At 35.6% G+C, this 27,437-nt stretch overlaps 3 protein-coding genes across 8 annotated transcripts in view; 2 read left to right on the top strand and 1 right to left on the bottom strand.

Moving 5' to 3' along the window:
* The first annotated feature begins 950 nt into the window (after positions 1–950).
* Positions 951–3,591, top strand: LOC132117786 (chemokine XC receptor 1-like). Its single transcript, XM_059527093.1, has 2 exons — positions 951–1,114; positions 1,344–3,591. The coding sequence occupies exon 2, from the start codon at positions 1,393–1,395 to the stop codon at positions 2,299–2,301; it is 909 nt and encodes a 302-aa protein (XP_059383076.1). The 5' UTR covers positions 951–1,114; positions 1,344–1,392; the 3' UTR covers positions 2,302–3,591.
* Positions 3,592–3,944: 353 nt separating this feature from the next.
* LOC132118495 (chemokine XC receptor 1-like) lies at positions 3,945–5,119 on the top strand. Its single transcript, XM_059528368.1, has 2 exons — positions 3,945–4,076; positions 4,188–5,119. Exon 2 carries the CDS (start codon positions 4,196–4,198, stop codon positions 5,117–5,119), a length of 924 nt encoding a protein of 307 aa, XP_059384351.1. The 5' UTR covers positions 3,945–4,076; positions 4,188–4,195.
* A 989-nt stretch (positions 5,120–6,108) lies between these two features.
* The window catches only part of LOC132118493 (ensconsin-like), a 39,837-nt gene continuing 18,508 nt past the window's right edge, over positions 6,109–27,437 (bottom strand). For 2 of the 6 annotated variants that reach the window (XM_059528365.1, XM_059528362.1), the window contains exons 2-18: positions 26,057–26,179; positions 25,885–25,959; positions 19,670–19,833; positions 19,348–19,462; positions 17,357–17,467; positions 17,093–17,194; positions 15,504–15,620; positions 13,748–13,929; positions 12,799–12,941; positions 11,424–11,662; positions 10,389–10,539; positions 10,130–10,298; positions 9,063–9,167; positions 8,947–8,988; positions 8,764–8,818; positions 8,510–8,648; positions 6,109–8,031 (exon numbers count right to left, since the gene is read on the bottom strand). In XM_059528365.1, coding sequence (XP_059384348.1) covers positions 7,818–8,031; positions 8,510–8,648; positions 8,764–8,818; positions 8,947–8,988; positions 9,063–9,167; positions 10,130–10,298; positions 10,389–10,539; positions 11,424–11,662; positions 12,799–12,941; positions 13,748–13,929; positions 15,504–15,620; positions 17,093–17,194; positions 17,357–17,467; positions 19,348–19,462; positions 19,670–19,833; positions 25,885–25,959; positions 26,057–26,179 — 2,246 coding nt within the window. In that variant the 3' untranslated portion in view covers positions 6,109–7,817. The remainder of the gene's footprint in view (positions 8,032–8,509; positions 8,649–8,763; positions 8,819–8,946; positions 8,989–9,062; positions 9,168–10,129; positions 10,299–10,388; positions 10,540–11,423; positions 11,663–12,798; positions 12,942–13,747; positions 13,930–15,503; positions 15,621–17,092; positions 17,195–17,356; positions 17,468–19,347; positions 19,463–19,669; positions 19,834–25,884; positions 25,960–26,056; positions 26,180–27,437) is intronic. The other 4 variants (XM_059528363.1, XM_059528364.1, XM_059528366.1 and 1 more) reach the window with 4 other exon arrangements.

Here is a 27,437-nt window from a genome sequence, read left to right on the forward strand (position 1 = left end):
TTGAATGGTCACTATTGGCACACTATACAACAAAGATGGCTAAAGTCAACAGATTTTACTGATAGATCTACCAATCTCTGTGTAAAAATATCATTATTATGCTGCCATCTTTCTTAAGTCATTTTAACCCCCTGTAATTTGGCTCTGATTCTCTGAATCAAAATTACCATTCTGACCCCCCTCTAAAAAACAGTGATGCCAAAGCCAAGTGTAAACACTTTGGAGCACTTTTTAAACCCTTTTTATAAGGTTCCATAAAGAGCCATGCTTTAAAAGAATTATCTAGAACACTAACAGTGTTATAAAGGATGTTAAGTCCATTATGTACTTTGGTGTAACATCAGTTTCGCTCTTCAGAGGATAAGGTTGTGGTGAGTGACAGCATCTGTCTGGGTAGAAATACACATTTGAGTGTAGAGTCACATGTTTAAGTAAATGCAATTATGTTTGCAAAAGCCAAAAGTATCTAAATGGACAGTATGCACGCACTTCAGTGTTAAAAGAAAAAGTGGAAAAAAGTAATAGGATAGTTTAAATGTTTTTGTGACTGAAAGGGAAAATTTGTTCCCTAGCTTTTATCAAGTAAATGTGACTTAATTTCCCCCCCATTATAATAGCAAATGACATAACAAACCAAATGACTATTACTTTTCATTGCAAAATTTGTTTTCTTGGAAAATTTGAGCTCATGTAACTCTCTTATGAAGCTACACGATCACACACACATCATTTGGATCTTTTGCTCGTGAGAAAGCAGGTGTCTTTCTTACTGTATTGGTTGCCTCTTAGTAGATCAGTAACGTCAAGTGTAAAGATCACAAAGCCACTTCAGCTTCCTCTCAGCATGTGAGATGAAAGAATTCCGAGTCTGAGGTTTGAGGGAGGATGTATGTTATTTATCTATCATTCAAACATCTCTCAGAAATCACCTGAACAATAACGCTGCCCTTTTAAGATTCATTGATATGGTACATTCACACAAACTGCAGTTAGCATAGTTGGTTGATGTAAAAAATATAGTTCATTTTATACTAGAGATTGTGGTTGTCTGCAGTGATCAGTTAATGAGCTGTTGTGATCATCATTGTGCTCTACAAGATCATCAAGAATTCAGGTAAGTCTTTTATATATTTATTATAACTATTACATGTTTTCCCTAGAGACAGTATTAATGTTTGGATTAGGATTGCATTGATGTCATAGGATTGTATTGAGTATAAGTAAAACAAAAACTACTGAACCATGTTTTAAAAGAAATCAGCATAACTTAAAATTTCTTTGTAATTATTTCTAAACTTTACAAGAAAATTCTAAGTAAAAGTACTTTATTTGTGTACAAACAGCAAAGACCTGAACCTGGTCTGATCTGTTCTGGCCAGTTTGTGGAACAACATGACTGAGGACATTTACAACTACACATATGACTATGAAGACCAGTTGTGTCGCAAAGAGGAGGTGGTAAAGGTCGGATCTATTGTCATTCCACTCTTTTTCACAGCACTGGTTGTATTGAGCTGCATTGGCAACATCTTTGTTCTGGTTTTCCTTGCACTCTGCAAAAAGTTCAGGTGCCTGACCAATGTCTTCATCCTCAATTTAGCTGTGTCAGATCTGCTGTTCACTATTGGACTTCCATTTTGGGCCTCGTACTATGTCTGGGGTTGGACATTTGGAGATGCTGGCTGTAAAGCTGTGAAGTTTCTCTTCTATTTGGGCTTTTACAGCAGCGTGTTGTTCTTGACTCTAATGACCGTTCAGCGTTACATGGCAGTGGTTCATCCTCTGTCCGACTGGAAGAGATGCAGAGGCCTTTCTTTATCTCCTTTTATCGTTTGGATCCTGAGTGTAACGGTTGCACTGCTTAGTTCATTTCATAGTGAAGTCTTGATAGAATCCGGCAGCCTATACTGTGAATATGACAGCATTAAATGGAAAACTGGCATTGCTTATTTTCAAAATGTTTTTTTCTTCATTGCATTTGTGATAATGGGTTACTGCTATGGCAGAATGCTTCGGACGATCACAAAATCTAAGAAGAGTCACAAGTTTGTTAGACTAATATTTTTTATCGTGCTGGTGTTTTTTATCGGTTGGGCTCCATATAACATTGTCATGTTCTTAAAATCTTTGACAATCCATCCATTCACAGACTGTGAAGTAAGCATAAGACTTGACTACGCATATTATGCTTGCCGAATGTTAGCTTTCTCACACTGTTGCATAAACCCAGTGATTTTTGTTTTTGTAGATCCAAAGTTTTACGAAAAACTTCAAGGAGGTTTTGTTTTGTGTAAAGTATGAATAAATATAAATTTGTATTTTTGTTACAAACAATATAATAGCAACTTGAGAGAAAATACACTTTAAAAGTGCTTAACAGGATAGTTCACACGAAAAAGAAAAATCGCTAAAAAAATATACTCACCCTCGGGCCATCCAAGAAGATTGTAGTTTGTAGTAGTAGTAGTAGTATGTTTCTTCAAAAGAGCAGATTTGGAGAGTTTTTAGCATCACATCACTTGATCAACAATAGATGTTCTGCAGTGAATGGGTGCCATCAGAATGATAGTCCAAATAGCTGATTAGAAACATCACAATAATCCAGTGAATAAATCATCCTGTCTGAATCAGGAGAGAAATATTAACAGATCAAGCACAGTTTACAAGCAAAAATGGTCCAAAACAGCCCTAAACTAATATGTCTGTGAGAGATGTTTTTCACTAGAGGAAGCGTTATCATGGATTATGGTCAGTCGTGATGGTTTAAAGTTAAAACGTCTAAATGATAGCTTTGCTTCTTACAAAAACACAGCTTTTTACTTCACAAGATGGACTGGAGTGGTGTGGATAACTTGTGGATTATTGTGATGTTTTTATCAGCTGTTTGAACTCTCGTTTTGATGGCACCCATTCACTGCCGAGGACTGAAGTGATGAAAAGTTAAATTTCTCCAAATCTGTTCCGTAGAAGAATTAAACTCATCTACATCTTGGATGTCCCAGAGGTGGGTACATTTTCAGCAATTTCTAATTTTTGTGTGAATTATTCATTTAAAAATCTGTAAGAAAACAAACAATGAAGATTGAAGTATCTGTCTGCACATGGGGTCATCATATTAAACTAATTACAAAGAACACCTGAAACAAAAATGTTCAGTGCTATATATCTGTTTAAAAGCATGTTCTAATTTGAATGCACAAAAGAATGAAGGCAATATTTCAAGGAAAATATGTTGTGAATGATGTGTTGTAAACTTCTCAGATACTCCCACCTAAAATTACTGTAAAATAAACCATGACAACTGTTAGTGAAAATGCAGATTATGCAGTTTTGTTTTTGTGCAGTGAAATATGTCAAATGTAACCATGACTGGAAGTTGACTGTTTTTCTTTCACGTGACAAAGTGTAAATTGTGGTCTGTGGAAGGAAGCACAGCATCATCATTGACCTATTTAAACAGGAAAATGGAAGATTTGAGATCATACCAAACTTATTTCTTGCATCTAATTTTTAGACAGGTAAATATCAACAATATTAGTATGTTTTTAGAATACATACTGAACATGAGATGCCAAGATCTTATCGCTTTTATAAAAGCAACAACCTTTTACAACTTTTTAAATAGTCTTATGAAATAAATAGATGATTAAAAAGCAGTTTCTTCATGTATTTATTCAGTCTGTCCTACTACTGGCTTTAAACTTGAAACAAAAGCAAGGACTGGAGCTAGGCTGTTTTACTTATTAAGATTAAAGTTAACCAAATCATGTGATTACTATAATGTAAACCAGCAGTTTTGAAACTTCCCATTAACTTGAAATGACCTTAAAATATTAGGAATTGCCACAACACTCAACAGAACAACTACTTTTCATTGTGAAAACGATACTTTCATTTCACTTTTTTAAAGGAAAAGAGAAATGGCTGAGATTGAGGTCAGTCCCACTCAACATAAAATCACTCAAATATCCCATCCAGAACATCCTTAACACTACAAATTAGCCTCAGTTTGCTGTGGGCTCCAGTTTGCCAGTTTTGAGTCATATTAATACAAACAGAACTGACAAACAATTAAGGTAAGAATAGTCTTCTTATTATTTATTAATAAATAAACGTCTGAATTAAATATTTCAAATTAATAAAATACAATAATACATTCTAATGACAAAATTAATATGATTTTACAGAAAACATCATGACTGAAGAGTATACAGAGTATTCAGATACAGAAAACCAACTATGTCACAAAGAAGAGGTGGTCAAAGCTGGATCCATTGTTATTCCGGTTTTCTTTGGTGTTCTGGTTGTGTGTAGTTGCATTGGTAACCTGCTGGTTCTGGTCATCCTGGTGCTGTATGAGAAGTTTAGATTGCTGGTCAACATCCTGATCTTCAATCTAGCCGTGTCAGATCTGCTGTTCACTTTTGGACTTCCATTTTGGGCTTTGTACTTCGTCTGGGGTTGGACATTTGGAGAGGCTGGCTGCAAAGCTGTGAAGTTTCTGTTCTCTCTCGGTTTTTACAGCAGCGTGTTGTTCTTGACTCTAATGACCGTTCAGCGTTACATGGCAGTGGTTCATTCTCTGTCCGACTGGGAGAGATGCAGATGCTTTTCAGTTGCTCCCTTTATCATATGGATGTTGAGTGGAACAGCTGCACTCTTGGTCTCCCTTCACAGCCAAGTCTTAGAAAATGAAGGGAATTTGTACTGTGAATTTAGCAGTTTTCAAGCAAAACATGCCGATGTTTATTTACAAAATGTTTTCTTCTTGATTGCATTTTGCATCATGGGATTTTGTCATGTTAGAATGTTCCAGACAATCACACGATCCCAAATAAAGGGGCGACACAAGACTATCAAATTGATATTCTGCATTGGGCTAGTATTCTTCATCGGTTGGGCTCCATACAACATAGTTCTGTTCTTGAAAATTCTGCAGGATTATGAATGGTCTTCATTTCTAGATTGTAATGTATCCAATAATCTTGATTATGCATTTTACACTTGCAGGCTGTTGGCTTTTTCACATTGCTGCTTTAACCCAGTACTTTATGCTCTAATTGGAGAAAAATTTCAGAAACATTTACAAACAATATTGAAGAAAATGTGTTCAAAATAAAGCAATTCTGACCTATCCTGAGACAAATGACTTGTTGGTTTTGGGGTGTTTGTTAAATGTAACAAATCTCACAATGCATATGATATAGACTACCACTCAAAATGTTGTGGCAATTTTTTTAAATTAATACTCAGCAAAGATGCATTAAATTGATCAAAAGTGAAAGTAAAGATATTTATAGTGTTATGAATGTTAAGATTTCTATTTGAAATAAATACTGTTCAACATTGATATCAGCATACATATTAATATCAGCATTAGAATTAGAATAAAATAACACTGAAGACTGGAGTAATGATGCTAAAAAATGAGCTTTTCATCGTGGGAATAAATTATGTTTTAAAATATATTTAAATAGAAAACAGTTATTTTAAATTGTAATAATATTTCACTATATGCTGTTTTTACTGTATTTTTTATCAAATAATTTCAGCCTTGATACGACTTCTTAAAAAAAAAAACATTTCAAATGGTAGCTTACATTATACTATATATCTTTAATATTTATTAGTAGATCATATAATTGATTATACATTCAAAAAAATTTTTTTTGATTCATATTTAAGCAAACTTGAACCTTCAAGGCAAACATGCTTCTCCATAGTTAGTTGAAATACAAATTTTAGTTCCCTAAATGAGCTCAGAGAAATATTCTACATTAAATAAAAGCTTGATTGACAACATCTGTGGCATGCTGCTGAAAACCACTGAAAATGTTTAGATCCCTGTTCGAAAGAAAATGAAAGTTGTTATATGGTTTTCTCAAACATTTAAACCTCAGTGGGTGGGGGGGGGGGGGTCAAGCTTCACTTTGGGACCATATAAACCACGACTGAATCTTAACATCAAATCGTTTCACTTGCAAATGTTTAATCCAGGCCAGCAAGATATACAATACATTTTTTTAATAAAAAAATAAAACTTGTATAACCACAGCAGTGATTTTCTATGACAACTTCATTTGACACAAACACATGAACAAAGCAGCCTTTGTTGTTTCCAGATGAAAACTTTATTGATTTCCATCATTTGCACATGCATATAGGTTGACTTGGTTGGGAGAAACCGCTTCAGTTTTTGTAAAGTGGTACTCAGTGCTGTTGGTTAGGTCAAGGGCACATGGGAGCTTTATCAGAAGTGCTCTTTCTTCACTGACGTCTCAGTAAACAAGTAGTGCTTGTTTTAAACCTTCACCCAGCCTCTTACAAACAGATTTTGTGCAACATTTATGCATACTTCTTTAGCATTTGCATATCAAGATTTACAGTTTCTAGGTTTCAAGATATGGAATTGATCCCTGCGTCTTTTTTTTGTTGCATGGTGTCCACTGACCATCCACTGATACGGACTACAACAAAAACAAACTGAGATGATAATTCGCTTTATAATATGTCCTATATAGGATACTTTTTTCATAAGCCCTGTTAACTATTGATGGTGGTGTCATGTGATAAGAGCTTATTGATGATTTGGAGTTTAAAAACTAAAAAACAAATCAAGCCTTTAACAAATTCTCAAAACTTGACTTCATCTGATAAGGCAGAGGAAAGACATGGGTAGCAGCATTTCAATTTAAAGAGATTTTGCTCATTTTTTACTACATTATGATTACTTTTGAAGGATTTTAACCATTAGCTTCTATGGGTTTCTACTGATGAAATAGACATTATATTTAATTTAATGAATATAACAGCATACGTTTCTATAGTACAAGTTGCTTTCGGATGTCTGTAATTAATGCTACTGGAAACAACAGCTGGGTGAATCTCACAAAAACACATCCAGGTCACATTTCATGCCAAAATCTAATGGAAAAAAGGTAATAAAACGTTTTACTTGAATCAGCATCACAGGCAATAGAACAACTTTTTACAAAATGTACATACTTCACATTTTACATAATATATAATAATTTTTCCCACAATTTCTGTAATAAAAAAATTAAAGGGTGTGCTTAATTTAAACGCTAATACTTTTTTTCCATTTAATTTTGAGTTAAACATATCATGGATATGTTCCTGAGAAAGTCACAAAAAAAAGAGAAATGAGAATGACAGTTTTGCTACGCTCAGACTGTGCAGAGAGCCGTACACTGGGGTGGAGTGAGATGAGGTCTTTGCAAACCATATCAAAATTCATAATTCAAGAGGCAAAAATCTGTTCAAGCTTCGCAAAGAGGGAAGAAAATATGTTCTCTTCATTTGAACAATAATTATAAAACTAAGCAGAGAGTACATCCACTCATTTGCTGGCATAAGGAGAGCAAAAGTACAATGTTTTGCCATAAATCGAAGCAAACACAACAAACATTTTTTTTTCACACATTTCTTATGGTTAGCACTTCACAGGAGCTTCCACGACAGCGACGACACTTTTCTTCAAGTATTAGAAAAAAAGACAGATGTGGTTCCTAAGGTGCACCACTTCAGTTTAAGGAAACAGGAGCTGATTACAGAAAGTAGAAGCCAAGAGATCTTCATTTCGTAATTTCTCTTTGCCATTTTAGGTGTCGAAAGAGGGAAAGTGCATTGAGGGGGTCTCCCTCCGACTCGTTTTTCTTTCATTCCTGTGTTGCATGTTGCATTCCCACCATTATAAATATTCATACATCTATAATGGGAAAAAATCTAAATAAGGTAAAGGGGCCATTGCATGTCACCCCAAATCCACGTTGTGTCCGGACTAACTGACCTGAACTTTACTGTGTCGGGTTTTCTTCCAGTCCACTCACATTATGCATGCTGCCATTCTCTCTGAAAGCCAATAAGAGAACCTTTCTCTTCTCCTCTTCTTCATTTTCCACCTCCTCTCCATCTGCATCTTGACGGGACAGTTTGGTCCCCACGGGAACCTCTATGACCTCCTCGAAAGCCTCTGCAACAGTGCCATTTTCTCTGAGCTGGGCCGCCACACTTGAAGTGAAGAAAGGTGCCAGAGATTACAAAATGTTTTTACATCAAGTTTTAGTTCCTCAACATCTTGTTGGCTTAAACGACTGTTCTTGTATTCTCAATACAGTAGTGTCTACTAAATTAATAAACGCAAACAGTGCTCAAACCGTGTGTAAACTAATTTTCTAAAGTGCTTATAAAAGAATAAACAAGTTGGAGTTCCTCCTATCACCAGTAGAGGGCGGGAGAGATTCATTTACTACATTACATTGATCCATTTAGCAAATAACTATCCAAAGTGAATTTGAAATGAGTACAAATAAAAGCGATAAAAAATAAATAAATAATAAACAGATACAGCGAATGTGCAGTAAGCTTCTCAATAAAAATAACATCTAAAAATGAACAACTATTTAATCTCTCTCTCTCTCTCTACAAATATATATATATATAAATATACACACACATATACATATATACACATGTGAACTGGTCTCACCTGTGACCTGATGTGGGCAGTATAGGGGTAATGCAGCTGGGCCCCGTGTGTCCATTACTGTCACTGCATACCGTCTCAGAGGTCTCCGGAGCCTGAGGGGCCAACACGGTCACTGAAGGGCTGCTGGATATTGAACTCTCTAAGAAAGACGAGAGTGGGAAGTTAGAGATGTCAGATTCTCATCATAACTTAGAAATGTCATGTCAGAATAAGGAAACACTGGTGCACATGTAAATGTAAAAATCACAAATCACCTGAATTCTGTCCACTCTGCTGGCTGACATCGCCATTTCTCTGTGGGGTGGTTTTCTTCAAAACGTAAATAAATGGAAAAAAGTAATTAAATAGAAAGTGTGTTAGTGAAGAGCCAGAACTTCAAATTAGAGGTAACAATGCTAAAAAGAGGAAAGCAATCGCTCTCAGATATTACATCTTACCTGATCAGATCGGCGCGTGCGTTTCATAATTTCCTCAAGGCGCTGTGACAGAGAAGATTCAGATAACATTTAACCCTGCCATTACTTTAAAAGCACTCAAAATGAAATGAGCTTACCTTCTTCCTCTCCATTCTCTCCGCCTCCTCTTTCTGGAAGTGTTTCTCTCTCTCCAGACGCAAACGCTCTGCCTCTTCTCTCTGGCGAGCCTCCTCTTCCTCTTTCTGAACATACAGAGCCACAAAAAAAAACATTTAGAAAAATTGTACATATAAAAATTTATAAAATTAGCATGCATTTACTTTAGGATTGTCAAACCTAACATGTTATTGAGACTAATTACATGTTTAATGCTAGCTAGCACACATATTCATATAAGTGACTATAAGGGAAAATTTCTATATCATTAAAAATAAGCATTAATCTATGCTCTACAGTACACAATGAATGCATATATTATGCATATGTATTTTATAGTAAGACATTAGCAACTAACATAAATATACAGACTATCATTCAGATGTTTGGGGTTGATAAGATTGTTTAATGTTTTATAAGCCTCTTCTGCTCATCATGGCTGTATTGATTTTATAAAAAAAAACATTGCATAATATTATTACAATTTAAAAGAAATGTTTTCTATTTAAGAATATTTATTCCTGTAATTTACTCTTGTGATTCAAAGCTGCATTTTCATCATTACTTTGGTCTCATTTCTCATTATCATCAATGTTAAGAACAGTTGCGCTGCTTTATTTTTTGTGGAAACCACGATACATTTTTATTCAGGATTCTCTGATAAATAGAAAGTTCAAAATAACAGTCCAAAAGAACTTCAAGTAACTTTGGGTAAAACTGCTACAATGCAAAAATGTAACAGCATTATTTGCAATATAAATCTTTTGTAAAATTCAAAATTATATCATTATAAATTAATTTATTGCATCCATGCTAAATAAAACTATTAATTACAAAAAAAAAACTAAACTTTTGAACAAAAGTGTATATATTATTAATAAATTCTCCTTAAATTCAAGAATTATTTGCTAACATATCATAAGATTAATCACAATTTTTATCATCTATTTACAGCCCTGATGTTCACAGGTTATATTACTGAAGCAGACAGTGCTGAGTGTTTATTGATCGGTCTGGAGTGAGTAATGAAGGAGAATGTTGTGTACACCTGTTTCTGCAGGCGTTCAGCTTCCTCTCTCTCCCTCTGTGCTTTCTCCTCTTCTAAACGCTTCGCCTCCTCCTCTCGTCTCTTCTTGTCTTCAGCCTGCCGCTGTGCCTCCTCCTCTCTCTTCGCCCGCTCCTCTGCCTTCCTGCGGGCCATCTCCTCCCTGCTGCACCTGCATACACACAGGCACATAATGATTTCAACATTTCTTTCAAAATAAATGCATGTTTGTTGCTTTGGTTTGGCTGTGTCTCACACACACCGTTCAGCCTCTTCCTGCTGTCTCTTCTCCTCCTCTTCTCTTTCTCTTTGTTCTCTGGCCTGCCGTCGTTTCTCAGCCAGCAGACGTGATGCCTCCTCAGGATCTGTTGTGCCTGCAGAGGGCCGTGTTGTTGGAGGACTTCCAGATCCTTCTACAAATCCAGAAAAAGGTACAGGATTAGAATAAATGAGGCAAATTTAATTGAACGTGATGGTACACTAATGTAGGGCCCTATGATTTCAGCGATGCAGAAAACGTGGACGGAATCATGGAATCCAGTCCTTAAAAATGGAATTTAATGTTTAACGTGGAATGTCACAGATTTTATCAAAGTTTGGAATAATTAATAAAAAGTAGGTCATTACACGCAAAATCTCCAGAACTGCTCTTGGAGTGCTTCATGAGCATTTTACCATTTCATTTGAGTAAAACTTACAGTTAGCGTCAAATTATATGCACACAGAAATTTAAAAGGTATTCACGGCAACCCGTAAAAATAAAAGACATTGTGCCAGAAATATATTACTATTTTGTTCAGTAGAATGTACGTAATACTACTACTACTACTAAAATTATTACAACTTTATTTTTTAAGGAATAAAATCGCTATTTTTTTTTTTTTTTAATTTCACAAATGTTTTATGCCTTCATTTGATAACCAGAAAAAATTAAATGCACAACAAAGAAGACTGTTATTAAGAATAAATGGGTATCTCTCAGAAATGGGTAACAATAAAACATGAGCTAAGAAAAAAAAAATTCATAGGGCCCTAAACATGTAATTTTGGTAAAACTTCCAATAAATTCATTTTTGTTTAGGTTTCATGATTTAAATTAATTAGACATCCTTTTGATTAATACATTTAATTTAACCATTTAAAAAAAAGAAGTCCAGAAAAATGAAAATTGAAAGAAATGGAATCGAGAAAAATTTTAATGGAAAAAACTAAATTTGGAAAAAAAATGAAACAGAATTTGAGAAAAAATAAAAGTGATTTCACAGGTCCCTACTAATGGTTGTGCAGCATTACAGACCGGCAGAAGGCTCCTGTTTAGTTGCAAGAGACTCTGGTTCAATTTTGGGACGTTCTCCGTTTTTGGCCCCCTGTCCTTCTGGAGTTGCTCTCGGGCTCTCTGATGTCACTCTGTTAGGCCTGAGATTGCCTGCCGATAAAGACGGGTTACTAGGAGACAAAGGAATTGATGCTGGAGGAGGTGGAGACCTGGACTTTTTGGGGTTAGGTGTCTTCTGAGGGGGTTTAGTAGTAGAGCCCCTGATGAACAGAAAACAACAACAAATCAATCAGCTAGCAAAAAGTAGTTTAGAAACTTGTCTTTTAGTGCAGGTTTTATTATATAGACACTATTCTATTGTTATATACTTTATAGTTTATGGTTATATATTTTAGTCGTAGTTTTAACAAATATTATTAAGAAATTAATTTGTAGAATTATTTACTAACATCACTCAAATAGTGTAAGAGGAATTCTAACATCATGAAATGATTGATTTACAATCATTGATTTATGATTGAAATTTACAAAAAAAAAATTATGTGAACAGTAGTGTGTGTGTGTGTGTGTACAAACACACACACGCACACACTACTGTTCAAAATTTTGGGATCAGTACGACAAAGTTTTTTAAAGAAGTATCTTATGCTCATAAAGTCTGCATTTATTTGATAAAAAAAAAACAGTTATATTGTGAAATGTTTTTACAATATAAAATAATGGTTTCTATTTTAATATACTTTCAAATATAATTTATTCGTGTGATAAAAAGCTGAATGTTCATCAGCCATTACTCCAGTATAAAGTGTCACATGATCCTTCAGAAATCATTATAATATGCTGATATATTTTCTTGTGAATCTGTGATACTTTTTTTCAATAGTTCTTTTTATTACTTTTTATATATATCAAAGAATCCTGAAAAAAAAGTACCACATGTTGCAAAAAAACATCAAGCAGCACAACAGTTTCTAGCACTAATAATAAATCAGCATATTAGAATGATTTCTGAAAGATCATGTGACTAAAGACTGGGATAATGATGCTGAAAATTCAGCTTTCATCACAGGAATAATTTAGATTTTAATGTATCATAAAAAAAAAATCCATCGTAATATTTCACAATATTACATTTTTATCAAATAAAAATCCTTGATGAGCATAAGAGACTTCTTTAAAACACATAAAAAATCTTACTGATCCCAAACGTTTGAACGGTATTGTATATTTCTCTTTAAAGTTAATGCCTTGCTTGACTAAAGATCAATGATTGTGCAAATGTGAATTTATTTTAATATATACACACATTTTCTGTCTAAAAAAGCCCAGCTGATACTTTTATACTTGTATATTATTCTTTACAATCTTATTTTCATCGTAAAAATGGCATTTCTACCTGTTGGGGGATGGATTGCTGACCGTGCTGTGACGACCGACAGGTGAAAGAGATCTCTTGGGTGTGAACAGGCTCAGATTGGGAGTTGGATATGACAGGTTACTCCATGACTTTCTCACACTGTCCTTATCCTTCCTGTCAATCTGCCCAAAGAAACACACAAAATACATCCTTTGAGAGACATCTACGGTACTTCCATATAGTGCTGCAACGACGCGTCGATGTCATCGATTACGTCGACTACAAAAATACGTCGACGTGCGTGAAATGCGTCGACGCGTCAGTGTTTACATTTCACGTAATGGCGGCTTCTGCTCCTGGGAATGGAGAAAGTTGCATTCTATCACAAAAACAGAGACCACTGTTATTTATTTGCATAAAGGAAATGTGATCGTGTTAACTTGTGTTTACCTATTATGAAAATAAACCATAGCAGAACCCTGACTACATTTTATGGTTTGTGATGCTGTATATTTGTGGCTACTGTGGTTTAATTATAAACGCTATCGTTAACTCATATTTGCCATAGTAAAATAATTTTCTTTGCCTCTTTTGTATATTGTAAAAACATCAACCACATTGAAGTATTTTGGGGAAAAAAATGAATAAAGGTTGAAATATTATATTAGAAGTTGTACTTATATATATTTTTTAATTTATCCAAAGGATTAATTAGCTAATCAAAAAAAGAACATTAGATTAATAATTTATTTTAATAAAAATAATCGTTAGATTAGTCGACTAATCGAAAAAAATAATCGTTAGTCGACAGAAAAAATAATCGTTAGTTGCAGCTCTACTTCCATACTACATTATACAAAGATCAACACACTTCAATTGGTTACCATAAGAAAGACTTTTAAAGTATATGACACTTGCACAGGCACAGACAAATAACACAATTAATGTACATTTTGTGTACAATAACTCATTTTGTGTATTTACTTACCGGCAAATTCTGGGTGGTCTTTCTGCGGGTGCTGCTGTCCAGAGGGATGAACCCTGCTCTGATTGGTCTCTCTAGATTAAGGCCTGCTTTGATTGGTCGCTCAGCACTGTGTGACTGGATGGACTTGAAGGACATGGAGCTCATTGGATGACAGGAGGCTGAGCGAGGACAAACGGGGGTCACTGTACCACAGGCAAGTTTAACCAACCGACCAGGGAGTATTTTGGGATAAATAAATTGATTCAATATGGACAAGAGGAGCGACAGGGAGGGAGGCAGTTGTTCAAAAGAAAAGGGTTAAAAAGAGGTGAATGAGTGATGAAATAGTGGAAAGGGAGAAAAAGAAAGTGTGTATTAGTATCTACAAAACTCTAGGAAGAAATCACCCATCACTGTAGGGAGGACAATCTGAAACCTGTTCAGAATGGCATACTACCAAACTGTTTTCGCAGTATGCATGATGTATACTGTGCTCAATGGGTACATTTACTGTATGCAAGGAACTGGAATTGCCAAAATATTAAATATACAGCAAGAACACATGGAGTGGCAAATTATCTCATATAATGCAATGCACTAGACATTTTTGGCTTGACAAATTAACTAGGAAAAATATACTGTATTATGTGATTCTACAATGCCATTAACTAATTATTTGATTTGACTGAAATTGGAATCAAAATGCAAAATATTTTATTTAATTCAGAGACAAAAACTGGACATCATTTAGACCTACTACAATAAATGTAATGAGGTAAACTTATAGCATACTTATTGTCTGAAATATGTATTCACACTGCAAAGTGTTTCACACATGATTATAAAAACAGCAGGCAGTAAATAGTACAGCACAGTATGCAGTAAACAGTGAGGTAGTATTTCATTCTGAACGACACAGACACTTTAATTTCTGAGTCAGTGATGAAGCTATTGCCCATGTTAAAATGTAATCAGTTGATAACAGCATCCCCAACCAGAAAAAAATAAAACACCAAACGATTATCAAGAAACACAAGCCACTGAGAGATTAGCTAAGCATCAGGTCCATTTGTGAGTGAGCGCGCGCACACGCACGCACGCACACACACACACACACACACACACACACACACACACACACACACACACACACACACACACACACACACACACACACACACACACACACACACACACACACACACACACGTCAGTTTAAGATGAAGTTGGCAGCAACTAGGCTGTTGCTGAGAGAAATGAAAAGGGTGTTTTGTTTTAGGACAAGAGCCTTGCCAGAAACAGCCCTCACTGTTCTACAGTACTCTCATTCCCTTCTTTCTCTGCTCTCTTTCTTTGTACATACACGTGTGTTCACAATAAAATGTTCTGAAGTTCTGCTACTGTATAAGTATCAGTTGCAAACAAAGTTAAAGCTACTTTGAAACTGCAGTCTCAATGTGGCAGAATACAACCCCACCATAGAATTGAATATTAAAAAGATAACTTGCAATTACAAGCTTAAAAGCAATAATTCTGAGTTTATATTTTGCAATTTAGACTTAGTTTTCTTAGAATTCTCATTTTACATCTCGCAATTGTGTTTGTTTTGTAATAACAACAACAAAAATGTTTAAAAAGTACATTTGACATTTATCTAAAAGTTTATCTCACAATGCAGATTTTTCTTTTAGGAACTGCTTACATCTCCCAATTTTGACTTTTGGTCCCATAATCATGAGATAAATGTTGGAATTACCTTTTTTATTTAAGCAATTACCTGCTTCTCCAGACAAAGACATGGCGCTGCGACTTCTGGCCAGGTAGGAGTGTGTTGGTGTCTGAAGTCGACTGATCACTGTATTCTCCCATGCAGTAAGAGGCATGCGACGCATACCTGGACAACACACATGCACATTTTCTCTTATATACTGCCATTGTCATTGAAAGGAAATATTTGGTTGTCCAGGCACAAAATGCTAAAAAGTAGTTTGCACATGCAACAGAAGAGCAACTGACACAGATGCATCACATGTATTCATAATATCATATGCCCAGAACAGGTTACCTAGGTACCTATTAGCATCATCTGCTGGTGATAGTGAATCATGCATCTTTTATGTAAAGTTCTATGTTGAGCGAGACTGACCAATAAAGGAAATACAGGTTTTTCTTTACCTTAAACATAACCACTAGCAGAAAGACATGAAATTGTAATTGCAACCCATTTAAAGGAATAAGTTACACAAAAATTTCAATTTGCTGCAGATTTACTTAACCTCAGGCCATCCAAGATGTACAGTAGGTAAGTTTTTTTTATATTGAAACAGGACAATTTTAGCTGGAAGCAATGGTTTTGAATGCTAAAATACAGTTTTGTGGTGAGCAAGGGATGTAATGCTACATTTCTCAAAATCTGTTCTGATGACGAAACAAACTCATTTATGACTTGGATAGCCTGAGGGTGAGCACATTTCCAGCAAATTTTCCTTTTTGGGAGAACTATTTCTTTAAGTTAAAACCAATGAATAAAATAAAAACAGGGCTTGTTACCATAAACTTAACCACTTGTGAAAAGACAACATGAAACTACAGTCACAACCCATTTAATGTGTGTGATATTTTTAATTGAGATAATATTTTTGGCCAGGACCTGCTGTTATCTATCAGGATTCAATCTGACCATGAAAAGTGAGTTAGTGAGTTTTAAAATAAGACACACTAATATTGTGCACAATTTGACATTAAAAAGTAAATCTATTTTGATTTCATGTTGTCTTAAAAAAAAGCTTGCCAACTGCTGAAGGAAAAATATCAAATATCAAAACATGTTAACAATATAGTCAAATCAAGCATGCAGCATGCACACACAGTAGAACTTTTTCCCATTATTGTTATAGACAAATTATTGTTTGCAAATGAATAACTTTTATAAACTAACTTATATAAACTAACATGCAATATATGTAAATACTGGAAGACCTCACATGATTCCAGAGTTGTGTTAACCAGGGCTCAAGACTGAAAATTACAAATTACAGAATTGTTTGATTAAAGACTTATTTTTTAGAAGCACTTGGTCCTGCTCACATTGTGTAGAAGCAATTGAATGCAAAGCTTCTTTAACACGTTACTTCTCATCCAACAGTTACTGTGTACTCTGAGGGAGCAAAAGGCATGCATTTTAAAGAAATGCAATATATATGTAACTATACTGGCACAAAGGTTTTGTAATTGATTGTTCTGAGAACTGTTCATTCAAGGGTTTGTTTTTTTCATTTATGATTATTTTATTTATAGTCTGGAGCCCCGGACAGCACAGGCTTGAACCCAGTAGGAAAGCATCAAGAAAGATTCCTGGATTTCCACCTGCTGGTTTGTCCTGAGGTATCTTCTCTTTGGAGATTTGGGATTTAGATTGTGTTTTTTTAATCAAGCAAGACGACGAGAGAGATGTCTGCTTCTGTAAGGCTTGGACGGTACAGCACAATCACACAACACAAATACACACACACAAAGACAACATCAAATCAACAAGGAGATTTTTATTAAACTATTTAAAAAAGAAAACAAAAACCTAATTTAACTATGTGATTGATTGTGTAAAACGTAAAGATTTCTGTGCATGTTTACCTCTATCTGGTGAATTCAGCAAGGTGGCCGAGGAAGATGACAGGCGTTTGGAAATGACTGGATCTGTGGGTTTGGACAGATTCACAGTGGAGACTGATCTTCTGTCAGCATCTACGAACACACAGATGAAAGATACAACATCAGATGCACACCTTAAAGGCATAATACAGACAAATGCACTAAAAAAAAGGACTAAAGGGAGATAGAAAATGAGGAAGAGGGCATAAGAGGCTTTACTAAGATTTTTTCTACTGCAGTTTAGGGATGCTAATTTTTAAGTTAGGAAAAATGCTTAGCTGCATATACTAAAGACTACAGTGGATGACGACACACTCATCTGCTTAATGCTCACAATCTTGCCTTCCATCTGTGTGTGCCAGAATGGACAGACACATTGACGGCTTTAAAACTAGCAGGACATCTGTGATTTTGAACACCTACAAAATGATCTAGCATCACCAATATCGACAATTACCAGACTTTAAAGGGGTCATATAATGAAAAATAAAATGGATAATAAAAAGACATTCATGTACAAAACTAGTCAGTATTTATATATTTAAAAAAAGTTGATCTAAAGGCTTAAGTTATAATGCTTGAAATTAGTTTAGTAGACAAAAAAAAGTGAATTTATATATTTACAAAACTATTTTACTACAGTTACTATCTATATATTAACCATCAACAATTACAGGTCAATACATATAATACATTAAACTTAAAAGTGTTATAGCAAAAAATTAAAACCTAAATGAAAAAATAAAAGCTGATGGACTATAAAGAAAAAAAAGTGACAAAAGATAAATGGCCCCTTTGATACGGACTCTACAAAATAGCTACAAGTCACATCTTACACACTACTGGTTAAGCAGTTTGTGTTTCTGGCTCCATGCTGACTGCTGACAGGGTGATTATAGGTGATGCTACAAGCTTTAGCTAGTGCTGCTAGTCTGCTGCTCTATACAGATTATTATATTCACATTTCGATTGAAACTGCTGACGCGCCAAGCTGTAAACACCATGATAGTGCTCCAGCCCAGCTAGATCCAATGAAAAGAGATCTGAATCATCAAAACCTGAGAGATAAAGATAGAGAGAAGCAGTGAGAGAGAGGAGAGAAGGATGGATACAGAATGCATACAGAGAGAAAGAGAGAGAGATATCGATGGAGCAGTAAATAAAGGAAACAAAGGGAGTGTGCAGTGAGCTCATGGCTCTGACTCAGCACATGTGAGCAAAACATGAAGAAATATGCTGTACTGCAAACAATATGAATTTACACATTTTAAAGCACTAATATTAGGACTTTAAATCCTGAAAACAGGCTAAAGTGAGCTCATACTTGGGCTGCACAATAAATCAAAAATCAATTGAAATCACAATACAAGAGAAAAGTTTTAAGGCATTCCTGGATTAATCCAATTAAATAAAAGCTTTACTGTTTTACATTTGAAAATAAATTAATACATTCATAAATCTTAGTATTTTTATTTTACAATTCTATCTGCACAATTGTTATTCTATTATTATTTTTCTTAAATACCTAATTTTTTTTAATTACAGAGAAAAGTATAATAGTAATTTCTTATTTAACAGTAATAATAATTGTCATGTTTCAAATTGTAATCACAAATTTTAATCAGGGAATAAACAAAACAAATTTTGCCAACATTGTGCAGCCCTAGAATGTATTGCAGTAAATGTTAATATTTTCTGAGTGGCACTTTTAGGTGCAAAATATAATGTTCTGCACCAGCAAGCAACTTACTTGGGTTCAAACATTCCCAGTATTTTGTGTGTGTGTCTCTATTTTATTGTCATCCAGACAAAAGTTGAAAGTATGAAAATGGGAATATGTTATAACTCTAAGCTCACCTATATACAACAAGCAGCATCACCTGATGTGTGAGTATTTGTAAATTTTCCAGAATCTTTTTATACGGTATAACCATATTGACATTCTGTGCACGTGTGTTTGCGTGTGTGTTTACCGTTGTTGTGTGAGGTGCTAGCAGGGAGCGTTCCACCCCAGCTCCAGCGGTTTGAGTTGGGACGGGCTCTCCGACCCCTCTCCATGGTCCTCCTGATAACAGCCTCATACCGGGCCTGGAACACACACAAAGACTTTCTCATTCTGGAGAGTATTTAATTATTTAGTTTTTCAATAATTTATCCTGTACATCCACCCTCTAACAAACCCACATCACTTTTTACAAAACGTATGGTTCACCTTTAGTATTTCCTTTACAATAATAAAAAATGGTCTCTGTATTTATTCACAGTTATGACAATGTAATACAGGTTCTCAGCCACCTTCTCCTCCTCTAGATTCTGCCGTCGTTTCTCCTCCACAGCAGCGTGTTTCCTCTCCTCCTTCACTCGCTGCTCCTCCAGCTTTTTCCTGCGTTCCTTCAGCTGTCTTTCATGAAACTGTCGGGCTCTTTCCTCTCTCTCCAACCACTTGGAACCCTTTGCAGCTGCACATACACAATTCGGTTTAAGATTTGTTTAGTGCTTTTCTCAATACATCATTTTTTAAAACACTTTTAAAGAAGAATCTTTTTTTATGTTACAATTAGGAAACATCAGCCAAACCTGAGTGCATCATGTGACCTGAGTGGTCACAGTACCATACATACATGTATTTTGCACTATTTATATTTTGCACAGACTGCACATGGTTAAAGCTATTACACTGTAAAATGTCTAAAGTTGTTAAAGTACAAGCACAGTAAACTATTTCTATAAAAAATATCATTGCACTACTGTTATTTTGAATAGAATTCATGGTTTAACAATATTTTTGCACACTCTTCCAACTGTATTTATTACCACTGTTCTCACGTTCCTGTTGTTCATAATGTACATACAATCCCTACATTGCATTCATATTTATATTCTGTATATACTCTGCTCAATATTGTGTATAGCAACTCCACTGTACATTCTGCAGGGCCGTGCAGAGACCTTTGGACAGGCAGGTGACATTACTGCCTAGTGCCTACACCACTGAAGCCGTTATTCACATGTCATATTTAACCTTATGTGTCGATGGAGGGCGGAGCTACAGTAGATTTGCACTTAGTAATAGACACTCAGAATAAGGTTTACCATTTGCATTAAGATTATTTTTATTACCACACTGGCATATAATTTTGCTTAAGTAAAATGCACTTAATTTAGAATAAATTAATAATGTAATTTATAATAATGCTTTGGGGAAAAAAATCAGAAAGCGGCGTGCCTAGCGTTTTCCACGCGTTTTTACAGTAAAACGTTCCAAAGTGTGGTTATAATTCACTAGAGTTGATGCAGACAACGCTGGTTGTCATAAGTGCAACAAAATTTTTGCATGTAAGGGCGGAAACACAAGCAATCTGTCAAAGCATCTTTCAAAAGTGCATCAACTCTGGAACGTTTTGCTGTCTCCGCCATCGTCACTCTTTGTATTAAGCAGGAGTTTTCTTACTGTAAGGGGCCATTCACATATCGCGTCTAAAAACGCGTGGAAAATACTAGGCACGCCGCTTTCTGATTTTTTTCCCCCAAAGCCTTCGGGCACTTGCGCTCCTGAGGAGTCTGCCATTGCTAAGCAACCATGACGTGCTCTCTCCATGAAGACGCGGAAATTTCAGCAATGGATAAATGGATTTGCAGCACTAAAAACTGCTTGCAGCAGCTCTGCTACTAAATTAATTTAAAAATCCACATACAGCTATCAGCTGTTCCTTCATCTTGGCTGAGCTTTCAACGTTGTTACGAAAAAGGTGAGGAAGTTACATGACCTGTGGTGCGCTTGTGGCATTCTGAAAAGTTGAGATGTTTTTAACTCAATGCGGTGCGGACGCGCCTGGAAAAAATGAACTCGTCGCACCGCATTGCTTCCATTATGAGCATGCATACTACGCTCCTACATTTGAAATAACAAACTTGAACGCGCAAAAGATGCGATATGTGAACGGCCCCTTATGCGTGTGTGTGCGCCGCGCTCGTTCTTGTTGTGTGTGCGTGTGACTGACAGACAGCCTCCGCAGCGCGCATGAGAGATCTTGCAGATTTCGCATACAAATGTCTTAATAATATCGTAAATTAGAAATGTTTGGTAAGATAAAATGTGCACGATAACATTATTAAGCAAATCTCTTCACCATCGTCACTATTATTAAAGCGGAAGTTTTCATACTGTTATGTCTGTGCGTGCGCCACGCTCGTTGTGGTGTGTGTGTGTGACTGACAGACAGCCTCCATGGCGTGTGTGTGTGACTGACAGACACCCTCCGCGGCGCGCATGAGAGATCTTGCAGATCTCACAGACAAACGTCTTAATATGATCACATATAAGAGTTTGGTGAGATATAATGTGCACGATAACATTATTAAGCAAAAATACATAGTACATTAATTTTTTCCCCTCCAGTACCGAAAGCATAACCGATACCGTCAGATCTTACTGATACTACGGTCTTTCAAAATTAAGCCCCGGGGCCAGTTTAATACCGGGTTTCGGTACCCATCCCTAGTAATGATTAGGTGGTAATATAAGAAAAATATTTAACTACTTTATATGTTGACCCAAAGTTGCTATCATCTGGAGTCCTTGCACATGTTGGCATCACCTGAAATCATCACAAATTAATTCCCTTAATTAAGAAAATGATTTTTTTTTAGCCCTATAGCTCTATGGCAACTATTAGGGTAGCCCTATAACTCTATGGCAACTATAAATTTAGAAATGCCTGCTGGAAAATCTGGGATCTGTTTATAATTTCAACTCTTTCTTATTCAAGTTTCTTGGTGTAAAGAATTCTGGAAATCATTCTATCTATCCATCTAACCATCCATCCAGCCATTGTTCTATCTATTTTTTTTATAAGACCAACAAACACTTAAGTTCAAGGCTTTTTAACTTTTCTCTTAAAAACTTTGTTTTTCAATTGTCGAAAAAGGCTGTAATTGAAGGACGGGGCAGTACAACTATATTAGACTCCACAATCCTCAGAGTTAACCTCAGGAGAATATGATCAAATATTAACAAAGGCAGATGTTAATAATCAACATTGTGGATTATCAATTTCATTAGCATCAAATCACTTTAGTAAAGGGAGCATAACTAATCCATCAATCTCTCTGGCCTATCTGTCCTGGCCTCTAACCCCTCACATAAAACTGGGTGTCCTGGTAACCATCTCGCCAAGAGTTCACATAACAACTGCACCTCACCACAGCAACCTGCCCCATCCAGTTAGTCATGCAGTTACAGACAGAAGAGAACAGACAGACACAAGAAAGAACAAACTGGGTAAAATCAGCAAGAAATGTAACCCTTTACATTCAGGGTAAGAAGGTTTGTTTTGAAATACAAATTCACATGATTTACTGAATTATACGAACAATACAAGAACATCTAACTTTGCTTTTAGGCTACACTTTTTACCCATTAAGACTTTGATTTGGATTGAGTTAGTCTCTGGTCAAAGGTCATTTCTAAAGAATTTGTGCGTTTTCATAGTAAACCACTGTGACTCCTCAAGGCAACAAGACATCATGACCAAGCATAAGACTTTTTTTAATAATCGCATTTGTTCATATGATGCCTTTAAGTCCCACCAAAAGTATGACGTGCGTGAACGCCACTCCCGTCGTGCCTGGAAGTGTATCAATTAAATATGTAACAAAAGCTAATGATTGTTATTAATGAGAACTAAATGTCAAGCTGTCAGTGTGACTTCATCACAGGATTGTTGTTTTTAACATTTTGTGGGTGAAGAATAGCTACAAAAGAACTACTCATATAGACCCATCATATAGATCCATCATAAGGTCTCGCATGACCAAAGTATATTTCCCATCATTAACCATCAGAGTGATTAAAAACAAAGTAGGCTTCAAAAACACACCAAATGTGCATACTTTGCCTGGTTTTGTTGTAGTGCCTCTAAGAAAATCAGTTAAAAGGTTGAAAGGAGAAATATGAAATTGCCCACTGTGTCACTTCTTTCTAGGGATGTGCAACAGTGATCGAGTACTCGAGTACTCGACCGCGACAGCGATGATCGATCACGTAAACGATGATCGAAATTATTATTTTTTTTTTTTTTTGATTGGTTATGGCAGCACGTTGGGCGGCGCCCTGATCTCTGATTGGTTAGCTTCCCACTTGATACCTCAAAAGACGTAAGAAGACAGATAATCATGGCCTCAAAGTCACGTAGTGATGGGTGGCTTCCCTTTGAGAAGAACGATGAAAATACAGTTCAGGGTAAGCTGTGTAGCGCCAAGCTGTCACACAAATCTACAACAAATACAATGCGCTATCATCTAAAATGTGTACATAAAATATCTGGCGATAACAGAGAGGCAACTCAGACGAGCATTGAATCACTTGCCGTAAGACCTAAATGCAACACAGGCAGAACCGAGAAGCAACAAAGCTATTCTCTGAAATGGTGGTGAAAGATTTGCTGCCCATTAGTTTCAAGGACAGAGAATGTCTACTTGTCCAGTGGTACCTGGCTGTTCCTGCAACATCTGTTCCAGCGGAGCGAATTTATTCCACTAAATGTGAACAGGCTGCGCACTCGGCTCTCATCTGAGCACGTAGACCTCCTTATCTTTTTGAATAGACATTTGAATGTTTCAGCGGTCGTGGTAAATATAATATCCATTTTTTAAAAATAATTATTATTTTAGTTTTGAGTTTTAGCCATAGTTAAAATATCTAGGCTATTTGGTCTCTGTTTATACCTTATAATAGTTGTTTGGTTAAACTTGGTGAACTTTATTCTTTATCTTTCAAAAACTACGTTTCACCGCTAGATCAAAATATGCTGCTAAAGTTATACTGGAAGACATTGTTTTGTTAAAAAAAATTCAGTTGAATAAAGGCGCAAAAAAAGAAAAGTATCTTTGCTTGTTAATTTTTAAATCACAGACAAGAGACAACTAATGATATGGTCTTTATAACATAAAAATGCACTGGATATATTTGTAGCCTAATTACATTAAACATATTCGTAGAGATGACGAAAATCAAAATTATTTGTTTGTCATAGTTTTTATCTTAAATAGGCTATATTTTAAATCTTATTCAATTATTTAGCAATAATCAGTGATTTCCATGCTGTTAAATAATATTTTGGTTGATCAGAAAGTGCAAATTGAATACAAAATATTAATTAAATATTAGAATACATAAAATATAACGATAGTGACACTAATGTGAATTTATTGTACTTTCGTGTTTGTAAAGTGCAATCCGAGTTACACTTTCGGTCAAGTTCACATCTGCGTCGGCGAATATTTTTCAGATAAAAGTTGCAAGAGCTAGTCTACGTCTGATTAATTAACATGAACAATTATGCTGAAATCGCTGCATATCAGCGATTCGTTTCATGCTCATATAAGCAATGCCCGACAATGATATATTGCTCTTCTATTATTATTGTTATTATTTTATTATTGATGTTATAATAATGCAGCCGAGCTTTTTTCCGTCATATTTGTGGGCATAAAAAGCAATTCATATGGCTTCGAAAATGCGCAGCTGGTTTATGGAAAATAAAACTTAACTTAAAAATAAAACTTAATTACAACTATTACACTTAATAACATAGATGAAAATATAGCACAAATCTGCCATACATTTATAATGAGAACTTTATAGGAATCTATAGTAAAATCTGTCCATGCCCATCTTTCAGCGCGCTGTCAGGAAAACGCATCAGAGGGCGCCCATGTTAACCTATGGTGTCGTTCACACGCCAATTTCGGCGTCTGGTCTATTTTTTGCGCGAGCAGCGAGCGATCCGCGTCAATTCCGGCAGGAAGTCACACCAAGAAACACGAGACAATCCGGTCAATTGTCAAAATATAAGCAATTTTCAAATTAAAATACCGCGAGTGACAAATGCGATCCGTCCGGTGTGAACCACGCATAACTTAGCATCCTATTGTGCTGATACAAGTTGTAATGTTACGTCTGATATGTATCTCAGTTATCTGATTTATCATAGGATGTGTCATAGAATTAGCTTCCGTTTATTGGTATAGTACTCTTCACCTCAGGCAGATATTTCTTGTTCCTTTATTAATAACATTGCTTCAACATAATCTAACCTGTCCTAATCATGTGTTCATGTTTTCATAGACAGATTTTCATGTCAGATTTTTTTTATTTTTTTCATTTTCATAACAATCTTCAGATTTTTTTTCATTATATACATTATGGCCATGCCCCCCCCCCCCCCCCCGCATAAGACCCACCCCCAATTAATCGATTAATCGTTTTTGAAACCTATCGATGATCGAAATGAGAAATTTTCCAAAATGCCCATCCCTACTTCTTTCCTGACCAAAAATAACAAAAATGCATATGACATGGTAATTACAATCAAAACTAAAATCATTGTAATGAAATTCACACTTAATATACTGCTTGATTCTGAAATGTCAAATTAAGGAAGTCAGAATTGTGTATCAAACACACTCTCATGTTGTCTTTAATGACAACGCTCGCATGTTTGTCATACCATTCTGCTTCTCCAGCTCCACCCTCCGTTCACGGGCGAGTCTCTGCCTTTCGTCATTCTTCAGCATCAGAGGCTCTGCAAACAAGCACACAAATGCTGGATGAGCTCTGAAAATAAAGTTGGGAGATGTCTGCATGCATGTACAGCTAGCAGTATGTGTGGTGTGTCTGACCTGGTCTAGTAACGATGGGGATCTCTGTAGGGCTGGGAATGGTGTAGGTGTACCGTCCAGAGGCTGAGGAGTCCGGTCGACTCCATGATGACTTGTCATCTGCTTTAGAAAGGTAGTCAGAGCCTGAATGACAAAGACAGAGGAGAGAGAAGAGGGGAAAACCCAAGCTGTTTATTCATCACTATATCGAGAATGAAGAAAAAGAGAAAGTGAAAATAGTGAGTGAAACACCCAAGACTATTTATAACTATTGTAATCAATTGCATCGGTGGTATAAATATAAAAATTAAACATGAAACATTAAATATATTATAATAAATATTAATATAATACAAAATATAAAAACAAAATATGGATAATTTATATATTAACAGGAATGATTTTACAATTTTTACTTTATAGTACTTTAAGTAAACATGATAAAATGGCAAAATGCCAAGTACTGCACACATACTAATCTTATGTTGACATTTATAAACTGAATTAAATTTGTTCATTTAATTTTTTTTTAATAAAATATTTGATTTTTTATTAGCACCAAGGCAGGTGTCAAAAAGCAAAGCTCTGTACTCTACATAGTGTTGATTTATTCAAAGACCCTCTCATACTCTTTTAGGAAGCGACTGCAAGAAGGTTTATCTCCTGACAGACCTCAGCCTGGGCAGTAAACATTTAGTTGAAAACAGGTGCCAGATAGGCTTTTGAATCCATTGGTAAACATATAAAGTATATGGCTTGAGAAGGTTTAACCATCTACAGACAGAAAGTGTATTTGTAGTGTAACTATAATCAGGTCTCTACATCTGTAAGCTTCATGTGATCAGTAACACGCCAGAATCAGCAAACTGGTTCAATTGTGTTAATGATTCACCCACTATAAAACCAATCAACCTCCTACTGTGTGCACCATCACACGCATCAGTCAATAATAGTTATGTATCATCTTGTTGTGCTGCATCATGATGTCATACAAACTTATGAAACAATTTGCAGACACAACATCCCTCTATTAACTTGGTTGTGTATCTTGTTTCAGAATAATATCCTAAATACAAATGAGGTACAAAGCCATTTCTGTAGCAACTGTAACATTCAAAATTCAAACATGTTATAAGAAACCGTCCAACAAATAACACCCACATGCTAGCGTGTATTATAGCTCCCACAAACTGTGATCTTTAAACATCGCTACCCATAATTCCAGTGGGGGAGGAGGGGATGAACAAGCCATGGGCAGATGGTGTGTCTAGACGAGGAGGGAATAGATAAAGGACAAAAAAAATCAAAACGAGCAAAGAACATTTTAGCAAAAGTCATTGACGAATCATGCCAAAAACAAAGCATCCTTTTCTTCCTAATAAACTATGGTCCTGTGATTTCA

This window comes from Carassius carassius, chromosome 37 (assembly GCF_963082965.1).
Source record: "Carassius carassius chromosome 37, fCarCar2.1, whole genome shotgun sequence".
NCBI lineage: Eukaryota > Metazoa > Chordata > Actinopteri > Cypriniformes > Cyprinidae > Carassius > Carassius carassius.